The 22,010-nt window shown below is 48.5% G+C and overlaps 1 protein-coding gene across 1 annotated transcript in view; it reads right to left on the bottom strand.

Annotated features, from left to right (window-relative positions):
• Positions 1-6,981: 6,981 nt before the first annotated feature.
• The window catches only part of HEPACAM2 (HEPACAM family member 2), a 31,612-nt gene continuing 16,583 nt past the window's right edge, over positions 6,982-22,010 (bottom strand). Inside the window, exons 6-10 of the mRNA XM_074199362.1 lie at positions 15,534-15,653; positions 15,395-15,419; positions 15,264-15,301; positions 12,302-12,375; positions 6,982-11,967 (exon numbers count right to left, since the gene is read on the bottom strand). Coding sequence (XP_074055463.1) covers positions 11,845-11,967; positions 12,302-12,375; positions 15,264-15,301; positions 15,395-15,419; positions 15,534-15,653 — 380 coding nt within the window. The 3' untranslated portion in view covers positions 6,982-11,844. The remainder of the gene's footprint in view (positions 11,968-12,301; positions 12,376-15,263; positions 15,302-15,394; positions 15,420-15,533; positions 15,654-22,010) is intronic.

Below are 22,010 nucleotides of genomic sequence, written 5' to 3' on the forward strand. Positions count from 1 at the left end.
CATTCACTTTGCTCAGAGACATGCGTCCTTGGAGAGCCCAGCAGTAAGCTCCCTGGCCTTCATGTCTCTGACAGGGCCATGACAGATCCACTGAGATAAGGGCCCAAGTGGTTTTGTTGGTGATGAAGTGGAGATTGCCAGGAGGGGAACTGGTCACTGTGCAGACTGTCCCCTGGATGGGGAGGGAAGATCTCTTGCCTTATACCATGGGTGCATTTGTCAGGGTTTCTATGCTTTTTAAATAAACTTGCAGATAAAAAGTTCTCATTCTGTCTTCTCTGAACTTTTATAGTGGGTAACCAAGGGCCTTTTGATTCAGTTGGTTGGTTTTTAGTGTACCCAGAGCTGATTAAAAATTCTCCAGCTATCCACAGGATGAACTTTGAAGAAGACTGGGGCCTGACCTTGTCAGCAGGGACTGTTGACAGTTGTTTTCAAAAAGCAGGAAGACAGCAAGAAAAAAAGTGTAAGATAAATGTGGAAGTGATGGTGGAGAAGAGGAGGAGGAAGGGCTTAAGGAATCCTCACAAGGGCTTCACCTGGCCTGACCAGGATCAGATTGCACTGGATCTGAACCCCATCTGAAAGGAAAAGGGGACTCAAGATGGCACTCAGCTAAGAAAGGAGAGGTTCATGATTACGTTTTGGAGAAAGGGAGAATCGCTGCACAGGGGAGATGTAGTCAGTCAACATTATCCATTCTCTACACCTCAAAAGTGTTGAGGATGTGGGGGAAAGAATTGTGCCTCCAGACAAGTCTAGATCACATCTAGGTAATAAAAAAAAGGATGGTGCTAAGGCCAGCAAGCTACTGAATGAACATTTTATCAAGGAAAATGGAAATTGTCATGGAGGAGCAAGGGAGCAAGAATCCCAAGAGTAATAAAAAAAAAGTCTTAAGAGTTTCCAGTTCCATATGGTGCTAAAGGTGACTTCTTTTGAACCCCACAATAATGCTGGGAGAGAGATACAGATGAAGAAACATGTATAGGCAGGCAAAGTGATTAGCCCAGAATAGCAAACAACTAATAATGCAATCTTAACTCCTGGATGGATTCTGATCTGTCAGTCACAGAGATCAATCCTGAAGAAGAGAGATTGATGAGTAGAGTAAGATCAATCCACCGAATATACAGAGTGTTTGACGAAGCCAAAGATCCCAGGTACTGGAAGTATCCACTCCAGAATTTGATAAAAACAGAAAGTGGGAGGGGGCCAATATGGCAGAAATTTAGACCAACACTTCCCACCACTTACTGAAGAGAGTCTTCAGATGGCAACCTCACCAAGATGTAAAAAGTCACACTAACTTTTTTTTTTAAATTGAAGGAGCAAGAAAACATAATTTTCAGGTCTATGGGTAGGGCCCTAGAGTTCATGACTAGGTGACAAGGTCAAGATAAAATGAACAGTTTTGATTCCATAAAATTAGTTTTTGCAAGGACATCTAATGTACTTAAATAAGAGAAATGGGCAAATGGAGAAGAGTCTTTGCAGCAAGTCTCTGAACAAGGTGTTCCAATCAAACTATGTGAGTGATTGAGAATTCCCAAACTGAGATCAGGGGATAAATGTGGGCAGGGATTGTTCAAAGGAAGAAATCCCAGCTATCAACATCCATACGGAGAAAGTACATTGAAGCAGCACATCCAGAGAGAGAGAGAGTGTGTGTCTGTGTGTCTGTGTGTCTGTGTGTGTTTATTCATCTTTAAAGCAGTGATAAATCATCCCTGAGATCCTGCTGGGTGCATCCCAAAGGAGACTAGGCATTCCCTTGGCTGGAAGGGATTCCCCCAGTGGTTTTATCTGCTCACCAAGCCCCCTCCCCTTCACAGAAGTTGCCTTCTTGGCCTTTGGGAGGCCTTTCCCCAACTGGCTGCCAGATTGTATCCCTGGAAGGCTGGCTACGTTTTCCCTCTGGTTCTGGGGATAACCACAATGTCAAAGGGTTGGGGGTGTCCTGATGCTGATGTAATTGACTAAAGCCCCCATTCTAGTGTGCTCACCTCCCTTCATACCAATCTCACTATCAAAGAAATAGTCATTCCTGGCATGCATGAGGACCTCTCTCCCTGTCCAAGTAGCTGCTCAAAGGATTTGGTGGGCACTGCCCATGCCCCCAGGTTGTTTCAGTGTTGCCTCCATCTTGTTATGTGGCATTGGTCTTGTCCAGATATGGTCACTACTGAGTTGGATCCTACCTCATCTAGTCCTGCTCAGTCACCAAAGAACAGAAGCAGTGAGACCCACTGTCATGTGGAAATTTTCTTGACTTTGCTTTTTTTTGGGGGGGTAGGGGGTGGTGGAGATAAAAATGAATTTTTGCCCATTGAAAAATTAAACATTTAAATGACGCATCCAAACGACTGCCTGGTGTGCTTGGGGCTTCAGTTTACACCTTACAACAGGAAAGAGAAGTGATTTGACTGGTTGTGGTCTTCCCTGCTCAGCACAAACCATGTCACCAGTCACTTCCAAAGGCAGACAGCCAGCTTTCCTCTTGTGGGCCAGCAGCAGGCAAAAAGCCCTGAGCATCCTCTGAGGATGAGGGGACCATTGGTCAGACCCCCCCCCCCAGGATCAGACTACTACCAGACCAGGACCTAAAGGCCACCTCCCCAGAGGCAGACAGGAAACAGCCCTGGTGGTGCTCCTGGTCTTTTCCTCTTCACAGGTCACTTCTGGTCTGGGCTGTGTGGGCTTGTGGGAACAGGACGCACAGTGACTCCTAAGTCTCAAACTCATCCCATCCAAAGCTCTGACCCTTTCAGAGGGTTCCCTCTCCCTTCTGGCCACTAGCACGACTCCTTGGAGGTCACCCACTTTTATAGCAACCTCTGCACTCGAGGTCCAACATCTGGACCTTGGGCCCCACTCCCTCTGAATCTTGGGGGATTTTCCTCTAAAGGAGACGGAATAGGTTTGTCTACACCAGGACACCTTTCTGGTGTCTCCCCCTTGGCCCCCTTGAGTCATGTTCCTGCTGGTCCTGCCAGGCCCCCTCATTCTGGGGAAAGCAGGAAGGGGGACAGGACCCTTACAAAATCATCTTTGTGGTCCCCCAGACCATCCCCTTTCCTGGTGGTCCCCTCCTCCTCAGTGCACAATCTCTCCCTGTTAGAATGGAAGACCCTTGAAGGGGATAAATCTCTCTGATATCTCGCAATAGGTGCTCAGGGTTTGTGGATGCATGAAGGGCATGCAGCCTGCGCTCTGTGCTCCGCAGGGCCACTCCTCTTCCTCTTTCCTTCTTGCTTTGGGTGGACCCCACATGGATTCCCATTCTAGCTTCTAAAGCTAGGAATGCAATCCAACAAAAAGAAGATGGAGAATTTTTTGAGAACTTTTCTTTTTTTCACCGTCAGAGACCTAGGCAAAGCCTTGTTTTCAGGGGTTAGAAAGATCTCTCCAGGTTTCCTTGCCTGCTTCCTTCACCTTTGTCCCGATCCCACTTTCTGTTGTGGCTACAGGTGCTCTCCAGGGGCCCTGTCCTCAGAGATGAAGGGCCCCTGAGCTGTGGTGGTCTGCTGCAAGGGGCTTCTCCCATAGTGTCCCCCAGCTCTCTATGAAGGCTTCTGCCCTCTGCATAGCCACCGTTAGTGAAGATGTTCTGAATGCTACAGAATGGATGACTCCTCATGCTCATGAGAATGTTTGGGGGCTGGCTCACATGGGCCACAGGATGAGAAGCCTGGGGTTCAGAAAATCAAGTAACCTCCCTGAAGAGGCCATCGAACTAGCATGGGGACCAGTGCCCTGCCCAAGGTCTTCGGGCTGTAGATTAAGCATCCTTCCCATTTTTCAGACATTTCTGACTCTTCACAACCCCATTAGGAGTTTTTGCCATGTCCTTCTCCAGCTCATTTTACAGGAGAGGAAACTGAGGCAAACAGTGAAGTGACTTGTCCAGAGTCTCACAGCTACCAAGGATCTGAGGTTGGATTTGAATTTAAGTCTTAGGGAATGGCTAGGTGGCATAGTGGATAAAGCACCAGCCTTGGAGTCAGGAGTACCTGACCATGTGGCCTTGGGCAAGCCACTTAACCCCGTTTGCCTTGCAAAAACCTAAAAAAAAAAAAAAAAGAATTTAAGTCTTTCTGATTCCAGGTCTTGTGCTCTATGGCCTCTGGCACTCCCTGGCTGCTCAAAGGCTTCCTAGAGGAGCCAGATTAGTAAACTGAGGATCAGAGAGAGTGAGGGACCTAGGCAGGGCAAGGGAGAGCAAGAATTAGGATCCCAGCCAAACTCCCACCCACCATGTTGGTCATTTCATTGATATTTGGGCCTCTTGACTCCTCAACATTAAGAGTAGGTCTGAGTATTACTCATCTTATTGTACATCCTGGGACTTAGGACAAATTCTGGGAAGGGGGAAAAGGCTCCTCTTCCATCTGTTTTTAGAGACAATGATAGAGACAATGATATTTGTGCAACTCCATTGGCTTTTGCTTTCATGGGAGGCCTTTGTGTTGCACAGAGAAGAAATTTCACTAGAACTAATTCTTTTGGGTATTGTTTTTAAAAGTTGAATTAATATTTTATCAATGCTCTGTTAATATTTTATTTAGCATTTTTCATTTATGGTCTTTAGGGAAATTGGTTGACAATGTTTTTAGGGTTATTTTTTCAGGTTTTTTTTGGGGGGCGTTGTTTTGTTTTGTTTTTTAGTTTTTGCAAGGCAATGGGGTTAAGTGGTTTTCCCAAGGCCACACAGCTAGGTAATTCTTAAGTGTCTGAGATCAGATTTAACTCAGGTACTCCTGACTCCAGGGCCAGTGGTCTATCCACTGTGCCACCTAGATGCCCCCTATTTTTCCAGGTTTTAGCACAAATGCTACATGTTTCACAAAAGTCATTCTATTTTCACTAATCTGTGGAATACAGGAATAATTTATTCTTGGAAGATTTAAAGTAATTTCACAGTGAAACTAGGCCATGATCTTTTTGCGAAGGTAACTTTGGTGACATAGTTTTCCCTTCAAGTTTGGTCTATAGGTTACCAATTCCTATTGTAACCATGGGAATGAATCGAATTGTATGGTAATCACCTATTTACTTCAGCTTCTTGAAGAGCCACAAATTGGAGGGAATCAATAAAGAATGCCTAAAAAGGTAAAATGGAGGAAGTAGAAAGTAGAATGATAAGGAGATGGAGAGATGATGCTGGGGGTGATAGAGATAGAGGGATTGTGGTAGGGATGGAGAGGGAGTATAGAGAAGGGAGGGTGGGGATGAAGGTGGATGATGGAGATAGAAAGGATGGCAGGATGAAGGGAAGATAGTGGGAATAGAGGGGGTTGGCGAGATGGAGGAGCGATGATAGGGATGGAGGGGTGTGAATGACAGGAGGGAAGTTAAGTCTTGTCTTCTAGGATCAGGAAAGGTCCGAGCTCTCTTCCCCTTCCTGGGAATGACACCTGTCACTAGCACCATCTCGTGGCCTTGCAGGAAATGGCAAGGTGGACCTCTTGAGCATCTCTAAGACAGAATCCATCCCCATCCCAGAATCCTGGACCTCTGCCTCAACCCTTCAGAGGGAGTAGAAAGGGGGCAGTGGTTCTCAGCTGCTCCAGGAAGCCTCTCCTGATCTGCAGCCCACCCAAGCCTGCCCCGCTTTGCTACCACCCCTGACTGCTTCTGGTTCTACAGGACAAGGTAAAGTCTTCCAGTCCAATGGGCATCACCTTTTTGAAATGTCCCTCTGCATCCCCACTCCCTTCAAGGGATCATCAGCAAGTATTGACCTTCTCTTGGGGTTTACACAGCTAGTGAGGGACAGAGGTAGGATTCAAGTTTGTTCTTCCTGCCACCATGTCAAAGTCTCCATCCACTGCACCAGGAGGCTCCCAGCCTGCCCTCTATTCCTGTGGCCAGGCCATTGCTCTGTTAGGAACCCCCACAACAGACCACAGATGCTTTCCCAAGTAGAGGGGCTCCCAGACCTGCCAAGGCAGGACCACACCTTCTTGGTAACTCAGGGTCTGAGAGCCGATAAGGATGCTGACTGGTCATCCAGGGTGAGTCAGAGGTATAGGACCTGACCCTGGGCCTCTCCTGGGTTTAAATCACTGGGAAATCCCAGGAGAAACTTCCCTTCGGGCAGATAGCAGCTCATTTGTGATGACTCGGGGCTGAGCAGCCCATGCGTGCAGAGACTCACGTAAAACTAAACCAGGGAGGGCACTGGGGTGGGGGGGGGGGAGTCATGGGAGGAAAGAGGCGGGAGATATCTGTCCTAGAAGCATCCAAGTGGCAGCTCTGGGGTGGGTGGGGGGGGACAGAGTGGAGAGAAGAAAGGCTGGAGGCAGGAAGACTGGCTAGCCAACTGGTGGCGAGGCAGCCATCCAGGTGAGCAGCCAGTGGGGCTTGACGCAGGCCAAGGGAGTGGAAGAGGAAGAAGAAAGGGGCCTTTGCAGCAGAGCAGACACAATGAACTCTAGAGGAGAGGAGCCTCCTTACTGGAAGTACCAGGGGCACAGGAGCAGACTGTTGATCGTTTGGTAACAACTAGAAGGTCAGTCCTCCCATCCAAACTTAATTTGACTTATTACCATATTCATTTTCAACAGTCTGAGTTGAGAGAAATTCAGAGCTATGATTTCTTCATTAACTGCTAAGTTGCAACATCTCCCTCATTGATTACATAAAGAAGCTCAGAGTCCCAATGCCACTGCATTGAATATTTAAGAAAGTGGGGATATCTGTCTCTGATCATTGGGCAGCTGGGTGGCACAGTGGATTGAGCCCTGGCCTTGGAGTCAGGCAGACATGAGTTTGAATCCAGCCTCAGACACTTGACATTCACTAGCTGTGTGACCTTGTGAAAGTCACTTAAACTTGACTGCCTCAGATTCAGGGCCATCTCCAGAAATCCTGACTCATATCTGGCCACTGGACCCACATGGTTCTGGAGGAGAAAGTGAGGCTGGTGACTTAGTCCACTCCCCCCCCCCCCAACTCAAATCAATCCCTGTGCTTGTCATGGCATCACCTCCCTGATGCATGGTTTTCTTCAAGAATGCAGGACAACCATCATTCTTAATCGTTTTAATTCTCAAAAACTACTAATTGCCTCGGATTAAGTCAATATTAAAGTTACCAGCTATATAGTTTATTAACAAAACTATTAACAACAATAGACAGAAATAATTATTCACAAGACTTTTAACTGTGAGCCAAGGTCCTGACTAGATTCCTACTGTAATGAGTTGAGTGCTGAGATCTGGAGTCAGGTCTGATCTCATCTTTTCTTTTCTTTTTTTTTTTGCAGGAAGTGGGGTTAAGTGATTTACCCAAGGCCACACAAGTAGGTCATTATTAAGTGTCTGAGGTCACATTTGAACTTGGGTCCTCCTGACTTCAGGGCTGGTGCTCTATCCACTGTACCACCTAGCTGCCCCGATCTCATCCCTTTTCTCTGTCTTCTTGACATTTCCTCTTAAAGCTCTAATGCCTTATGTCCTCATTTTCTACCTGCTTACACTCTACCCTCTATAGCGAATGGAGACATTTTGAATACTGTGTATAAGTTCTCTTAGCTTGGCAGTATACTTTCCAGGGGTGGCCACATTGCCAGAACTGACTTGGTGTTTGGGAGGCTCCAAAGGAACATGTGGAAGAGAAGACTGACTACTGTAGTGAAGGTCTACAGGACAACCCCCTAGTCCTACAGCAGGAAATGGAATGGCTTTCATTCGAATTGTCTTAGGAAGATTCTGAAGATCACCTGGGAAGATAAGGTATCTGACCCTGAGGTCCTTCCTTGAGCTAACCTGCCAAGCATCCAGTCTCTACTGCAGAGAGCCCAACTCCAATGGGCTGGCCATGTTGTTTGAATGTCAAATGGATGTTTGCCAAAAGGCTCTGTTACAGAGAACTCACACAAAGGAGGCCCTCTGAGGGGTCAGTGGTAATATAAGGACTCTCACCATCTTTCTGAAGAACTTTGGAATTGATTGTGAGATATGGGAGACCCTGGCACAGGACTACCCAGCATGACTTCCCTTTATCAGAGAAGGCATCTATGAGCAAAGTAGACTCACAGTAGCTCCAAAAACAGGTCCAATGTGCAGCTTTAGAGGGAGCTTCACTCCAAATGGTCGTGTGGGCTATTTGTGGCTGACCTTTGGTCAGACTCTCTGGGCTTGGTGTCTGATTGGCCACACTTGGTCATGCCCTGACCACAACAGGGATGTCATTTGGGTCTTCTTTGAGCAGGAAGGACCACAATCAATCCTCTCCTCCCTTTTGGACTTCTCCATCATTGGGAAATCTCATCATCCTGCAGGATCCCATCAGCCTTGGTGCTTTCACCTCATCCCTATCTTTTGCACTTCATAGCTAGAGGGCAGAATGTTCACTTTGAAACTTCCATTTATGAAGAGGGTCAGGCCATTTCCCCCTGACTCTCTCTTTCATGCCCCCACACCGGGTACTATCTCTCCCTTCTCCCTTTTTATTTTTCTTTGGCATATTATCTTTGTGCATTAGATTGTAAGCTCCTTGGGGACCACGTTTAGTTTTCTTTTCATATTTGTGTTTGCATTTCCAGTGCTAAGGACAAATCCTGGCATGAGCTGCTTTATTGACACCATCTCCTTAACTCTCTCTCGCCAGTTTTCTCCAAAGCTCCAACTGCTAAAGCCTCAACATTCTACCTGGTTCTCAAGTCTTGCTTCTGTTGGCTTGGTGAAACAGATGTTAGACAGAATTTCCCTCATCTTCAAGTCTTGGTAATGTGTCCAAAGAAGAAATGAGGTTTGTCTGCATGGCTTGCTCTGAGCAACCACTATTTGCCTTTCTAAATGTTTACAAACAATTCCTTGAATAATTCATTCTAGAATTTGACTGGATCCCTGAGAACATGAGTCTTCCATGAGAACTGGAAAGAGGGTCCTTCATTCTCTCAGTTGGATCCTGAGGGATCCCTCCAGTTTCCCAAGGTACTATTCACTTGGCCCTGCAATCACACCAATCAATATCAATTTATGGGCCAGCATCTCTCTGCCAGTTGCTGAGCACCTGATAAGGCAGTTCTGCTGAACCCGGCCACTCTTTCCCCATTGATCTGTGTCAGCACTTCTGGTCTGTCTCAGTATCATGGTCACCCTCCTTAGAGAAAACAGGAGCAAAGTCAGTGTGTCATTCGCCCTTCTCTTCATCTCTGTTGTTTTCCCATTCACCCCCATTAAGTTAAAAAGTCCATCTGCAGGATCATATTCATGTAGCCTATGTCAGACTGCTCACTGTCTTGGGGAGTAGAAAGAGAAGAAGGGAGAAAAATTTGGAACTCGAATTCTTAAAAAAATGAATGTTAAAAATGATCTTTACATGAAATTGAAAAAAAATCTTGTTAAGATTTTAAAAAAAGTCCATCTGGTTGTCTCAGCCCACATTAGCACATTCTGAGTGTGTGTCCACCCAGGGCCCTTTGGCTTTCATCCTTGGTGACCTGTCCTTACTTCTGTCTTCTCTAAGTTGGTTGGTGAGCTTCCTATGCAGTCACATCAATCACTTTTCAGAGCTCCCTTTTTCTTCCTTGTTAAAATCATTTCTGAGTGTTTCTTGAGGACTTATTCTTGAAAGTCATCTATCCCCATTGTGATGACTTCTCTTGCAAAATCTTTAGCTCTGGCACCATGTATTTCTTTTCTATCTAGAAAAGTCAGCTTTGAACACATCTCTCCAAACCCCCAGGGCCATGTCCCATCAGGCTCAACTTTCCTGTACCATTAATTCCAAGATGCAGTGGTCCCTTCCCACTATGGGTCTCATCCCTGCCACTCCAGTGCCCTGCTCCCTCACCCTGGTTTTTCCCTTGGCTTCCACTCCAGTCTGCATTACCATCTCTTTAAAACCAGAATCTTGGACCCCATCCTAGGGATCCCAGTGGACTCTGATAGCTGAGCCTTTTTACCCCCTTGGCCCCAGAACCAAACTTCTCTCCTCAGCCACCAGGTGGTCCAAGCTGATATGCCATGGGCACTGTCTCCCACCCTTCTCCCCCTCCCTGGCTTCTCAGGCACTTCCTCCCATTCAGGAACTCATGTCCACAGGCACCCCAAATTTCAGATTAAAATATCATGGGGAATTGTCTGACAAGACAAAGAAAGCTGTGGTTTTTCTAAGTCCATTTGTGGCCTATAGAATGATTTCCAGTGGAGCTTGTCACCACTGTCCCAGAGGACAGAAATTGGTTTGCATCCTGCCAACACTCTACCTGTTCTCATCTCTCTTCCAAGGGGTGATCTCACAATAAGGGAAGCCTTGGATGTTCCAGCCAATGGGCTCTTGGCAGAGAGAGGTCCTCACAAGGTCTGGGAACCAGAACATATGGTTTCCAATCTAGGCCTTGCCTGCCATGGTTTCTGTTTGCTCTTCTGTACAAGACAATGCTTGAACTCTGACCCTGTGTCCTGTCACTCCCCTACTGTGGCTCCACACCAGATTTGGGAAGCTTTAGGAATTCCTGCCTGTGTGGTCTATAGTCCTCTCCCACCATGTTAGTTCTGCTTCTCCTTCCTTAATCCTCCTCAGGTTCCTGCATTTCTTGTGATAAGTATGAAACAGCACTACAGAGAGGATGCGGTGATCAGGGGCTCCTATTTGTCCCTTACTCTTCTCCTGACTAAATTTCCAGAGAGATTTCCCAGTAAAAATGCTCTTACTCTACTCTGAGAAGAGGTATAAAAGAGTTATAATTCTATTTCTTTTAGCTCCAAGTCCCCAGCCAGAGACAGAAATTTTGAAATTTGGCAAAAACACATCTGTGTTCGACCTGTCTTGCTCTCTTCTCTGGGCATGCTTCCTTCAACTGCCTCCTTACTCTGTTCCCAATAAAGACACCTTTGGTGTGGTGTCATCAAACATTTAGAATTTCCCTAAGCCTGGAGGGAAATGCTTCCAGCTTCCTTGAGGGAGCTCAAAGGGAGGAAGGAGGAAACAGGTTTCCCTTGGTATGTTTGTGCAGATACATGTAATTCCTTTGGTCTTCATTGCACAGCCCTGAAGCCAGGTCAGAGGTGCAAAACTATGGGCAAATCTAGTTTTTCCAGCCTTTTTTAGACATTTCCAATTCCTGACTAGAAGCAATCACCTCTAAGTTTTAAACTGAAGGCCACAAATGCAAATCCCATTTTTAGGAACCTTCCTGATTTCCCCAGCTTCTTTTCTCTTTGGAAACCATAACTTTTAATTGTCCAGAGTGATGAAAACAGTGGTCATGCCCTTGGATCGTTTGTACAAGATGGAACAATCTCTGGCTCTATTACCCTGGTTCTCCATGCGGATCACTGGAGGCAATGAATGGAGTGGTGCAGAAGGAGAGATGTCACTCCAACTTTGGGGTGGAAAGAGAAAGGAAGAAGGAAAAGGTGTGTGGGGGACAGTGGGGTAGGCAGACAGGAAAAAGGATCTCTTCCACCAGAGAGGGCTCAGGCCCAGGGGCCAGTGTAGCTGGCCACCCAGAGTCCCAGCCCCAGAATGACTGACCGCAGCACAGTGTCAAGCTTTCTTGCTATGTGAAAGGGCATTTGGGCCCTTAGGACAATGAATAAGTTGGTCCCAGTCACCAAAGCTCTCAAGTCTCTCAACAGGCTCAGGCCCCTGGCCCAAGTGACCACCAAGCTAGGGAAGAGGCATGGGGCAGTTCCAGGAAGTTGGGCTCAGAGGTTGGAGACAAGAGTGTTGGAGTCTGGGGTAGGGTCTATGACCTCCAAGATCAAGGCCCTGAACACACTGAAGTTGTTGTCCGTGGGTCTACCGCTAAGGCCCCCACTGGCCCCTGACGAGAAACAGTTCCTGGGCTTGGTGAGGGCTGTGAGCTGGGGCTGCTTTTTCCTGGAGTCATACTTCCTCGGGCCAACCTTGCTGCTCCTGCCCAGGGATGTGCCGGATAACTTCATAGATTGTGCCATGGACCTCCTGCCCAGGGCTCTGCCGGGAGCTGCAAACAGGCCTGCTGGCCATCTAGAAGATAGATCAAGAGCGGGCATGATTATGAAGTGCAGGTGTCCTCCAAGGAGAGGGGTGGAGGCCATAACCACACCAGGGTCTCCCTGTGCCAGGTTGGTCTGGCTCTTGTGCCCCTAACAAAGGCACTTGGGAGCCTTCTGGGGAACAGTTAGACCCAGCCTGACCCGAACTTGGGGAGCCCTGCCACCCACCTTGAGGCTGCCCTTGGCTTGGGGGGCCCAGCTCAAGTCTCTCTTCATTCCCAGGGAAGAGTAAAGGCAGGTATGATTCCACCCTCCCACCTTCCCTCTACTCTCCTTATTCCCTCTCTCTCCCCTGTCCAACGCACCCTGGGAGCAGTGGAAGGGTCTGGGAAGGCAACAAATTCATAGATCCCAAAGTCAGTCAGGGCATCTTCATGGCCTGAAAGAAAAGTCAGAGTATCCAAGATGATCCAACAAGCAGGGGCGAAGGACCTACATGGGCAGGATACCCCTGCCCTCAAGGAACTTCCACTCTACTGGGGGAAACCTATGTATGGGAAAGTGATTAAGGGGATGTGTGGGGCTGAGAGCCCTAACCATGAGGAATCAGGAAGTCAATCAATTGGGAAACACCTCCTATTTTGGGGGGGCAGCCCCTGCCTTTTGCTGGGAGGCCATGTGGAGTAGAGGTCAGTGTCCTGGTCTTAGAATCAGGACCTCGATTCAAATCCTACCCCTGATGCTGAGCAGTTGTGTGACCATAGAATGGAGATAATAATGATGGGAGAATCAGCTAAGAGAATGGTAGAAAGGTGGGCTCTCCTCTCCCTCAGGGAAAAGATGCAACCTGTACATTTATAGACACAGATATAAGAAATGCAAGGAGAATTTCGGAGGAGGCATTGGCAGCAGGGGGGTTGTGAGGGAGAAGCGTGAGCATGCCAGGCATGGGGGCCGGCCAATACAATGGCCTGGCAGGAGGAAACAGCACTTCACAGAAGAAGACTGATGAAGAAACAGCCTGAAAGGGTGAGCCTGGGCCTGGGGCACAGGGGTGGATGGAGGCCTGAATGGGACTGGAAGGACTTTCAGCAGAAAGTGGCATCTGAGCTGAGAGAATGAGTGTAGGCAAAGGTGCAGAGGTGGGACCCAGAGAGAATAAAAAGAAATCATGGGAAAATCTGGAACCCTTGCTTGGAGGCTGAGAGGAGGGGTTCAAAAAGGCCCAGGGCACTTGTGACTTATCCTTGCCCAGGGCCAACCTTGAAAATTTTGTGGGCCACAGGCCAACCAAGATTTGGTAGGCTAGACTGGGCTAGATGGAATGTGAGCCCCCAGGGGCTCTGGGCAGAACAAGAAAGGAGAGGAGAGCCTACAAGCTAGGAGGAGAGTTAGGAGGATGTGGAGAGGATGCTGCCCCCTGGAAGATGGGGGTGGCCTTTGGAGAAAGGGGAAGCAGGTCTAAGGTATAAATGGGCTCCTCAGGAACCATTCAGAAGGTAAGAGACAATGGAGCTGGAGAGAGGTCAGCATTGGAAGGTGACATGATGTGGTCACCAAGAGGGCTCAGGGCAGATGGCTGGGGAAAGGAGGATGACTCCCAGTGGAGATGACAAGTATGGACAGACAGGTGTGGGGGAACCAGGCCAGAGCAGAACCAGAAGTGGGTCAGAAGCCATAGGAGGAGAGAATGCAGGCCCTAGGGCTCCCTGTGCTAGGAGAGGGGCCAGGGGTGGTCAAGACAACAGGGTGATGTCAAGAAGGCTGAGACCGGGGCAGGTAAGGGGAGAAGGGGGAACCTCCTGGAAGCAAGGGTGGGGGGCCCACCAAGGACAGAATGGGCCAAACCAGGAATTAGGGAGGGAAGGGCCAGAGAATCCTCAGTGAGGGAGAAGATGGAGGGCTGTTCGTCTTGAGGTGGATCAGTGGAGATTTAAACTGTCTTAGGAAGACTCTGCAGATCCCCTGGCCGGAGAAGACCCCAGACTCAGAGGGCCTTTCTCAGCCAAACTGCCAAGCATTCCAACATCACCAGAGAGTGCTACTAGGAAGGGCTGGCCATGTTGTTAGAATGCCACCCTTGCCAAGAAGACTATTTGTGAAGAACTCAAACAAGGCAGATACTCACAAGGGGGTCAGAAGAAGGGATGAAGGATGAAAGACAGCTTGGATCTGAGCTGGGCAACCCCAGGGTCCTCTCTTGGGGCAGGCTGAGGGTGGGCTAGAACAGGCAAGGGGCTGGGGTCTGCAGGGAGGACCAAGAATAAGCTGAAAGGCTGGGTGGCAGAGAGAGAGAGAGAGAGAGAGAGAGAGAGAGAGAGAGAGAGAGAGAGAGAGAACCAGAGAGGGGCAATTAAGAACCCTTTCTGCATGTGGCAATGGGGGAAGGTGACCTGAAGGTCTGACCATCCCAAGGGGTGCCTGGGGCTGCATAGAGACAAGTTGTGTTCAGGCAGCTATCGACCCTTGATGACTGTCTACTACTATGAAGGCAGAGGTTGAGGGCCTGATCCCTTGGAGAAGAGGGGGAAAGGATGGTATCTGGGAGAGGTGCTGAGCCAGAGGAAGGAGGGCTTCTACTCCTTGTGGACATCCAAGATGACTCTCCCACTAGACTGCAAGTTTCCTGAAGGGAGGGATTGCTTCATTTTTGTCTTTGTATGCCTCATGGGCACTTAATCCATAGTCATCAAATTGGATTGAACTGAATCTGGAGCTGTCCCCCCATCGCTACTGTGCCCTCTCATTTACACACTGTGCCCTCTCATTTATACACAGGCCCTGCTCAGATGCAAAGCCCCTCAGATCTGGGAGTCCATCAGGGTGGGTGTTGGGGTACCCTCTCAGACCCTCCCCCATGTAACCAAGACCAGCAAGACTCCAGAAAAGGCTCCTTGTTCTGAGTAGAGATGACCACTACCCTTTATCTTGATCCTCCTGGAAGACTGGGGGGCCCCCAAACCCTCCCAAGACCCCAAGTCACAGTCAAAGATAGTATCATGGAATGGCAGAGAGCCTCCTCAAGGGCTGATGAGAGAGAGAAGTGCCAGTGGCCCTTATTACCCATTCCCTGGAGGCCAGGGTATCTGTTGGTGCCTGTGAGGACCTGAGCTTCTTGGGGGCCCAGAACACCCCCAATCTTTTATTTTTGACTTTGGTGGGGGTTAAGTGACTTGCCCATGGTCATATGGCTAGGTAATTAATAAGTGTCTGAGGTCAAATTTGAACTCAGGTCCTCCCAACTCCAGGGCTGGTGCTCTATCCATTATGCCACCTTGCTGCCCCAGGCACCTCCCAATCTTCAATAGCATCTCCCAAGTTACTCACCTGAAAACGTTCGAGCTTTGCCATATTCAGATTCTGGCCTGAAGGAAACAAACAGACACGTGGGTGATTTTGTGAACTGGAAAATACCCAGATGGCTCTCTCAGGACAGACTCACCTGGCCGAGTTCTTACCTGCCAGTTAGCTTCTGGCGAATGGCTGCAAAGGGGGAGAGAGAGAGAGAGAGAGAGAGAGAGAGAGAGAAGAGCACACTGAGTCCCGTTAGATACTAGGAACCAGGCCCAGAATCCCTCCGACCAAACCACCACCTACTTTTATAGGGTTGGCACTTCTTCCACAAGAAGAGGCTGCTCATGGCTACAATCAGGAACACAGAGATGCCCGTGATGATGGCCAGGGACGACTTTGCCTTACTGGTGACATTCTCTAGTCCTGGGGAGACAGTGAGCACAGAGGGATGCTGAATCCAGCCCAGGGCAGCCATGACGATGTGGGACTTAGAAGGGAGACACACCTGTAGAGACCCTGCCAGGCGAAGTGGAGGCCTTCTCTCCATGTCTCCACCAAGACAACTCTGGCTTTGAAGGCAGGCCTCTGGCCCCACTTCCCTGCTTTTTAGTTCCAGGCCAACTCCTGAGCCAGCTTCTGGGCCTGCTGCAGCACAGTCCAAGAGACAAATATAAATGGACAAGCACTACGGGCTCTCCTCCAGCTCTCATTGCATAGACAATGGGCCATCTTCATCCACTTGTTTTTTCTCTCTCTTTTTTCCTTTTTTTTTTGCAAGGCAAATGGGGTTAAGTGGCTTGCCCAAGGCCACACAGCTAGGTAATTATTGTCTGAGGTTGGATTTAAACTCAGGTACTGCTGATTCCAGGGCCGGTGTTCTATCCACTGCACCACCTAGCTGCCCCACACTTGGTTTTTCTCATGTGCATGGTGAGGCACCACTGAGTTGAAGCACCACTGATTTAGAGTCTCTGCAATGAAGCAGGGTAGACTATAACTGACAACACCTAATCAGCAAATTGAAGTATCTGCCATCTGTGGCAGAGAGTACCACCCCTTTTTGGTGTCCTAGAGACCTTGCTTGGGCTGGCAGTCTGGTGACACCTAGGGACTACTCTATTTTTAAGGAACCAAATGACCTGCCAAACTGCAGGTAGAGGTTAGGAACAATAAAGATGTCATTGCTTTCCCATCCAGGCTCACACACCTGCTGAACTCCCTCCATGGCGACCTCTCAGACCGCCCTTTTCCCTGTGGATTCTGCCACAATTCCTCTGTGTCAGGGGCTAATGCTTCTATCAATAGGCAGGGACTGGCAAACCAAACAATGCTAGTGCTTGCATTCCTCAGGCCCCCTTGGGATGATTTCACCATGGGCATAGGCTCTGCTCTGTGGCCCTAGGGAAAGTCAACATCTAGCATGTTTCAGTCCAGTGTATGACTGGCCAGATGGATGTGCTAGAAGATCACTGCCAAAAACTGGTTGGGTCCTTCTCATGCTTTCCAGTTGAGTGAAGTAGGAAGGTAAGGGTATCTGGAGTGCCTTCTGGATAGATGTTGAGGACAGAAATTGTATATAGGAGAGAAAATAATTCTATGGTTAAGGACATAAGGACGTAAGGACCAATATTTGATAACAATAAGGTCTGAGATTGCTTCCAAACCTCTAGGATCCTTCCCTCTTCTTGAGAATGGATCTCTCAATACCCTTAAAATAATGTTACCTTCTCTAGGAGGCCTAGTGGATAGAGCACTGGGCTTGGAGTTTAGGGAGACCTGAGTTCAAATCTGACCTTAGATACTTACTAGGTTTGTGACTCTGGGCAAAGGTGTCTAGGACACCGCTGTCTACCTCACTTTTCTCATCTATAAAATGGGAGAAATAGCACCTAACAGGATGGTCATGAGGATTACCTACTCACCGAAAACCTTCCACAAACTCACAGCTAAACCCACATAGGACTTTCCCAGGACTCTATACATTTCACTGGCCTGAATCTTTCCTGGAGTTGTATAGGGGCATGCCTCTCACCAGAGAAAGAATCAGATTCTTTCTCTCCATCTTTCTTCCTCTCTCTCTCTCTCTCTCTCTCTCTCTCTCTCTCTCTCTCCCTCTCCCTCTCCCTCTCCCTCTCTCTCCCTCCCTCCCTCCCTCCCTCCCTCTCCCTCCTCTCTTCTTTCCTTTTTTCTTCTCTTCTCATCTCCCCCTCTCTTCCCCTCCCTTCCCCTCTCTGCTCATCTCTTCTAATCTCCCCTCTTCTCTTCTACTTTCTTCCACTTTCTTCTTCTCCACAGACCCTGGGTGAAAGGGACCTCAGAGGCCATCAAATCTAACCAGCTCATTTGGTAGAAGAGAAAACTGTGTGGGAAGCTAGGAAGTTGTTCAAGATCACACAGCTCCACCCCACCCCCAGGTCTTCCAGAGTCTGAGGTGTACAGGTCAGGGTAGACAGTTCAAGTAAACATCTTGTCTTCTTGCTGCCACAGCCTCTGGCTATATCCCCATTCATCCACAGTTGCCTCTGTCAGTGCAGCTGCCATAGAAACCTCAGCAGGTTTTCTGGAAGGTGGACAGAACTGTGCTGGCCAGGAGTCTTCTTTTTTTACTGGGGAAAGTCTGTCCTGGGGGCCTGGGCCTTGTCCCTTAGGCTCCAAAGGTTTTCCTTTTCCTTCTTTGGTTTCTCTTGCCTTCTCCCTAAGTGTTACTCCTTTCCTAGCCTGGATTTTGGTGGATTTGGGGAGACCAAGTGAGCCCCAGCTCTGACAGCACCAGCCAGGCCTATATTGCATTTGGGGTCAGCATTGTCCTGAGGTACCTTGAACTGGGACCCCATGAAGACCCTTTAGGCAAGAAAAGAACATCAAAATGCTTTGTGGGACTTGGTGGGGGCATGGAGGCTCTTGAGACCCCATGAAGCTCCTTCTCACTGCCTTGTTTTGCCCTGTAGTAATCTTCCCCAATTGTTTTTGACTTCCTGGTGACTAGCTTCTACTTGGGTGCATTGGGATGGTTCTGGGGTAGACCAAGTATGTTCCAGACTTGCTAGAAGCCATGGATGCTGCAGTGTTGACCCTCCTGTTTGGAAGAGGTCTTGGGAGTGAGTCTGTTCTGAGGGCAGCCCTGCTGTCGCCCCAGGGACTTTAGAATAAGTGGCACCCTTCCCTGCTCACTCAACTGGAAAGTCCCCAGTGCAAATAAATACTCTTTGTGCCTGACCTTAGTTAAACAAATAAAATTAAATCATCCATTCAAATATGGGCAAGAGGAGCTAAGGAGCTCTGCAGCTACAGAAACCATATGGTGTGGTTGATTGTTCTGAGCTATGGCCAGTTAGTCAGTCAACAAGCCTTTATGACTCCATGGCCAGTCAGAAGAAGCAGCATATTCCCAGCTGCAGGGTGGACCCAAGGGCGCCATAGGTAGCTCCTCCCAGATACCGTGGCCCAAGAAACCTCTCCAAAGAGGGTCTCCTAGAAGTGCTCCAATAACTGGAGAGATTTGAGAATGGCAGAACCAGAGCAGGAACAAATGACTATTTCAAAGGCTTAGACTAGCTAAAGTCTGGGGTTGGCCAAGGTGCATAACAGGGAAGAAGAATTCATAAAATTAATGGCAATGCCTCAACCCGTTAAAGTCAGAGAAGACACTGAAACAGGGGGCAGCACTGACAAATCAATCTCTGAAGAATCCAAAGGGTGGGAGATCCTGAGGATGGGAAAGGGGCAAGAACAACTCTGGACCTAGCAACTATGTGGAAGGCAGTTTGCTTGGAGGAGGGAAGGCATCCTTAAGGGAGATGCAAGGGTGGCCCAGGGACCACAGGGGAGGCCTCCTGACCCCAGGAAGGTCCTCTTCAGACTCACCCAAAGGAACAGGAAGATGGGGGACGTTACAGGTCCATGGAAAGTAAGCCATGAGGAAGGCCTGCCCTTTTGAGATGCTCAGAAATACTAACCTGAAAGACTGACCAAAGTCACAGGGACATACCAAACTGACCTGGACTAGGTGAGGGTGATGATCAGAAGGGAAAAGGGTCTGGGGAGTTTGGTTAATGGAACTAGTCCTGGCGGCTGTTTTAGACCTACTGGAGGGGAGGAGGAGTCCTTGGAGGAAGACTTCCAGGACCATTCTCCTCCTGGATGAGGGGACATGGAACCATGGAACCATGCTCCAGCTAGTTGAGTTTTGAGATTGTCTGGGAATGCTATGTGTTAAACAGAGTGGTTCTGTCCATCTTTCTAATTCATGGGTCTTTGTCTTTTCTTTTTACACAGGAGGCTCAGATTAGACTAATTGAAATCAGTTAATTAATGAGAGGCAGTTGTTGTGGGGGGGGGGGGGTTCCAAAGTGTACAGAGCACCAGCCCAGGAGTCAGAAAGACCTGAATTCAAATCCTTCCTCAACCACCAATGAGCTGGGTGACCCCCAGGCAAGTCCCTTTACCTTTGTCTGCCTCAGTTTCCTCTACTGTCAAATGGGAAACATAAGACCATCTACATCCCAGAATTGCTATAAAAATCAAAATAATATGATACACAGTAGAGCCTTAGGAAATGTTTAGGAAAATCCTTTTCAAATGATGTTTCTGGCAGGTTTGACCCAAATGTCTGGCACATAGTAGGTCTGTCCGTGCTCATTCCCTTCCTTGCCCTCCTCACAAGTAGCTCTTAAACAATGAAGCCCCCTCCCAGGAAGGACCATCTTGAGGGTCTGTGAAATGGCTCCAGGAGCCTCTGAGCCTCTGCTCCTGGGGCCTCCCTGATACCTACCTGCTGTCCTTGTTTACCATCATCACAGATGGCTGATGGGGGCAAACAGGATTGGTGGATTTTGCCAAAAGGTGACTGTCTGGCATGAAGGCTGCAGTCATTTGGGTCCTTGGAAATAGGATCTTGATCAAATACTGGGAGCCTTTGGCTAAACATTCATGGAGAAGGGGCAGGTGAGGGAAGGGAGGCTCAACCTAGATTCTGGTCATTTTTCATTCAAGGGAAATAAAATCAGGCTAGAATTGACATTTAGATTAGTTTACTAGTCATGAAGAAAAATACTCTAAGTCCATTAAACACAGAAAACAGAAGGGGGGGAAATAGCTGGGGTGGGGGGGAAACACCTGGGAGAAAACCTCAGGGCTTGGTGTGGGTCCCTACTACACCTCTCTGTCCTAATGCTGCAACTGGGCCCCCTGGGCTAGGGACACTCAGAGAGGAGTGGCAAGCTCTGCCTCCAACTCCTCTGTTCTGGGGCAGGGGGAGAGAGTGACGGCACAATCATCACTCTTCCTTTTTAGGGTACACTTCTTACTCTCCGTCCCCCCCCCCACCCCTCTCCAGCCCTGGACTATGTCAGACAGTGAAAATCCCACTCCCACCCCATGGTCCCTCCTCCCTGGATGATGTTTTGAGTCCAGTTCTGGGAGGTCCATTTAGGAAGGACATTGATAAGCTGGAGAGCATGGAAGGAGAGCAGCCACAAAGGTGAAAGCCCCCAAAAGTGTGAAGGCTGGGCCTGGAGAAGAGAAGCCTTGGGAAGCCCATGAATACTATTTGAAAGGGGCAGCTAGTTGGCCCAGTAGATAGAGGACAGTCCTGGAGTCAGGAGGACCTGAGTTCAAATCTTATCTCAGACACTTGATACTTACTAGCTATGTGGAACCTGGGAAAGTCATTTAACCCCATTTCCTTGCCAAAATAAAAAGGCTATTACCTTGAGGGCAGATTAAACCTATCTGGTTTGACCCCAGAGAGCAGAATCAGGAGCAATGGGTAGAAGCTTCAACAATACCAATTTAAGTGTGGTCGAATAGCTTCAAACAAACATAAAACAGCTAGTCATTTCCAACACTTCTTTCAACTTTAGGGTTTTCTTGGCAAAGGTACTGGAGGGGTTTTGTCATTTCCTTCTCCAGTTCATTTGACAGGAGAGGTACCTGAGGGCAGACAGGGTTAAGTGACTTGTCCAGAATCACTAGGAAGTATCTGAGACTGGATTTGAAGTCAGGAAACATGCCCAGCACTCTTTGTTCTATGGGGACCCCTTGCCATCCTTCCTAATGGACTGGTTGATGACAGGAGCAAGGGGGGAGATTGTAGATGCAGGATAAGGTTGGATATCAAGATGAACTTTCTGATCATTCAAGTGCTCTATAGGACAGTGGCTATCTCTGGAGGGAAGAGATTTCCCCTTTCCTGTAGGTCTCCACACAGCACTTTGAGGATACAGGAGAGAGAGAGAGAGAGAGAGAGAGAGAGAGAGAGAGAGAGAGAGAGAGATGGACTGGACTAGACAGTCTCTGAGCTCCCCTTTTCACTCCAGGTTGACAAAAGATCATTTGACAGTTTTCTCAACATCATGTCTCTGTGCATATTTAGAAAAGCTGAATCAGAACAGGCCATGCCAGACTAGCCATGCTTCTTTTGGAAATGCCATACATATACCCAGCATGTCTTTCAGGGGAAGCTGGGTCTGCTCTACAGGACAGCATGCCAGGGCTCCAGCACCCTAAGATTTTAGCAAAGGCTCTGGTGATGAGTCTCGAGGAGAAGATGGAGAGATATGGAAGAGAAGAAGGGGCAGGTAGAGAGATCTGGCGATTGTTTACATGTCACTCTGCCATGGAACTCACTGGAACCAACCTGCTACAGGATCACAAGGAGTCCCCAGTATGGGAACTGCCTCCTCCCCACTCCAGGAGGACTGCAGCCTGTCTTCGAGTTACCAGGCAAATCTTGGGGTGTTACTCCAAGCTCTGGACCTTGCCTGGGCTCCCCCCTGTTCA

This window comes from Macrotis lagotis, chromosome 8 (genome assembly GCF_037893015.1).
Source record: "Macrotis lagotis isolate mMagLag1 chromosome 8, bilby.v1.9.chrom.fasta, whole genome shotgun sequence".
Lineage (NCBI taxonomy): Eukaryota > Metazoa > Chordata > Mammalia > Peramelemorphia > Peramelidae > Macrotis > Macrotis lagotis.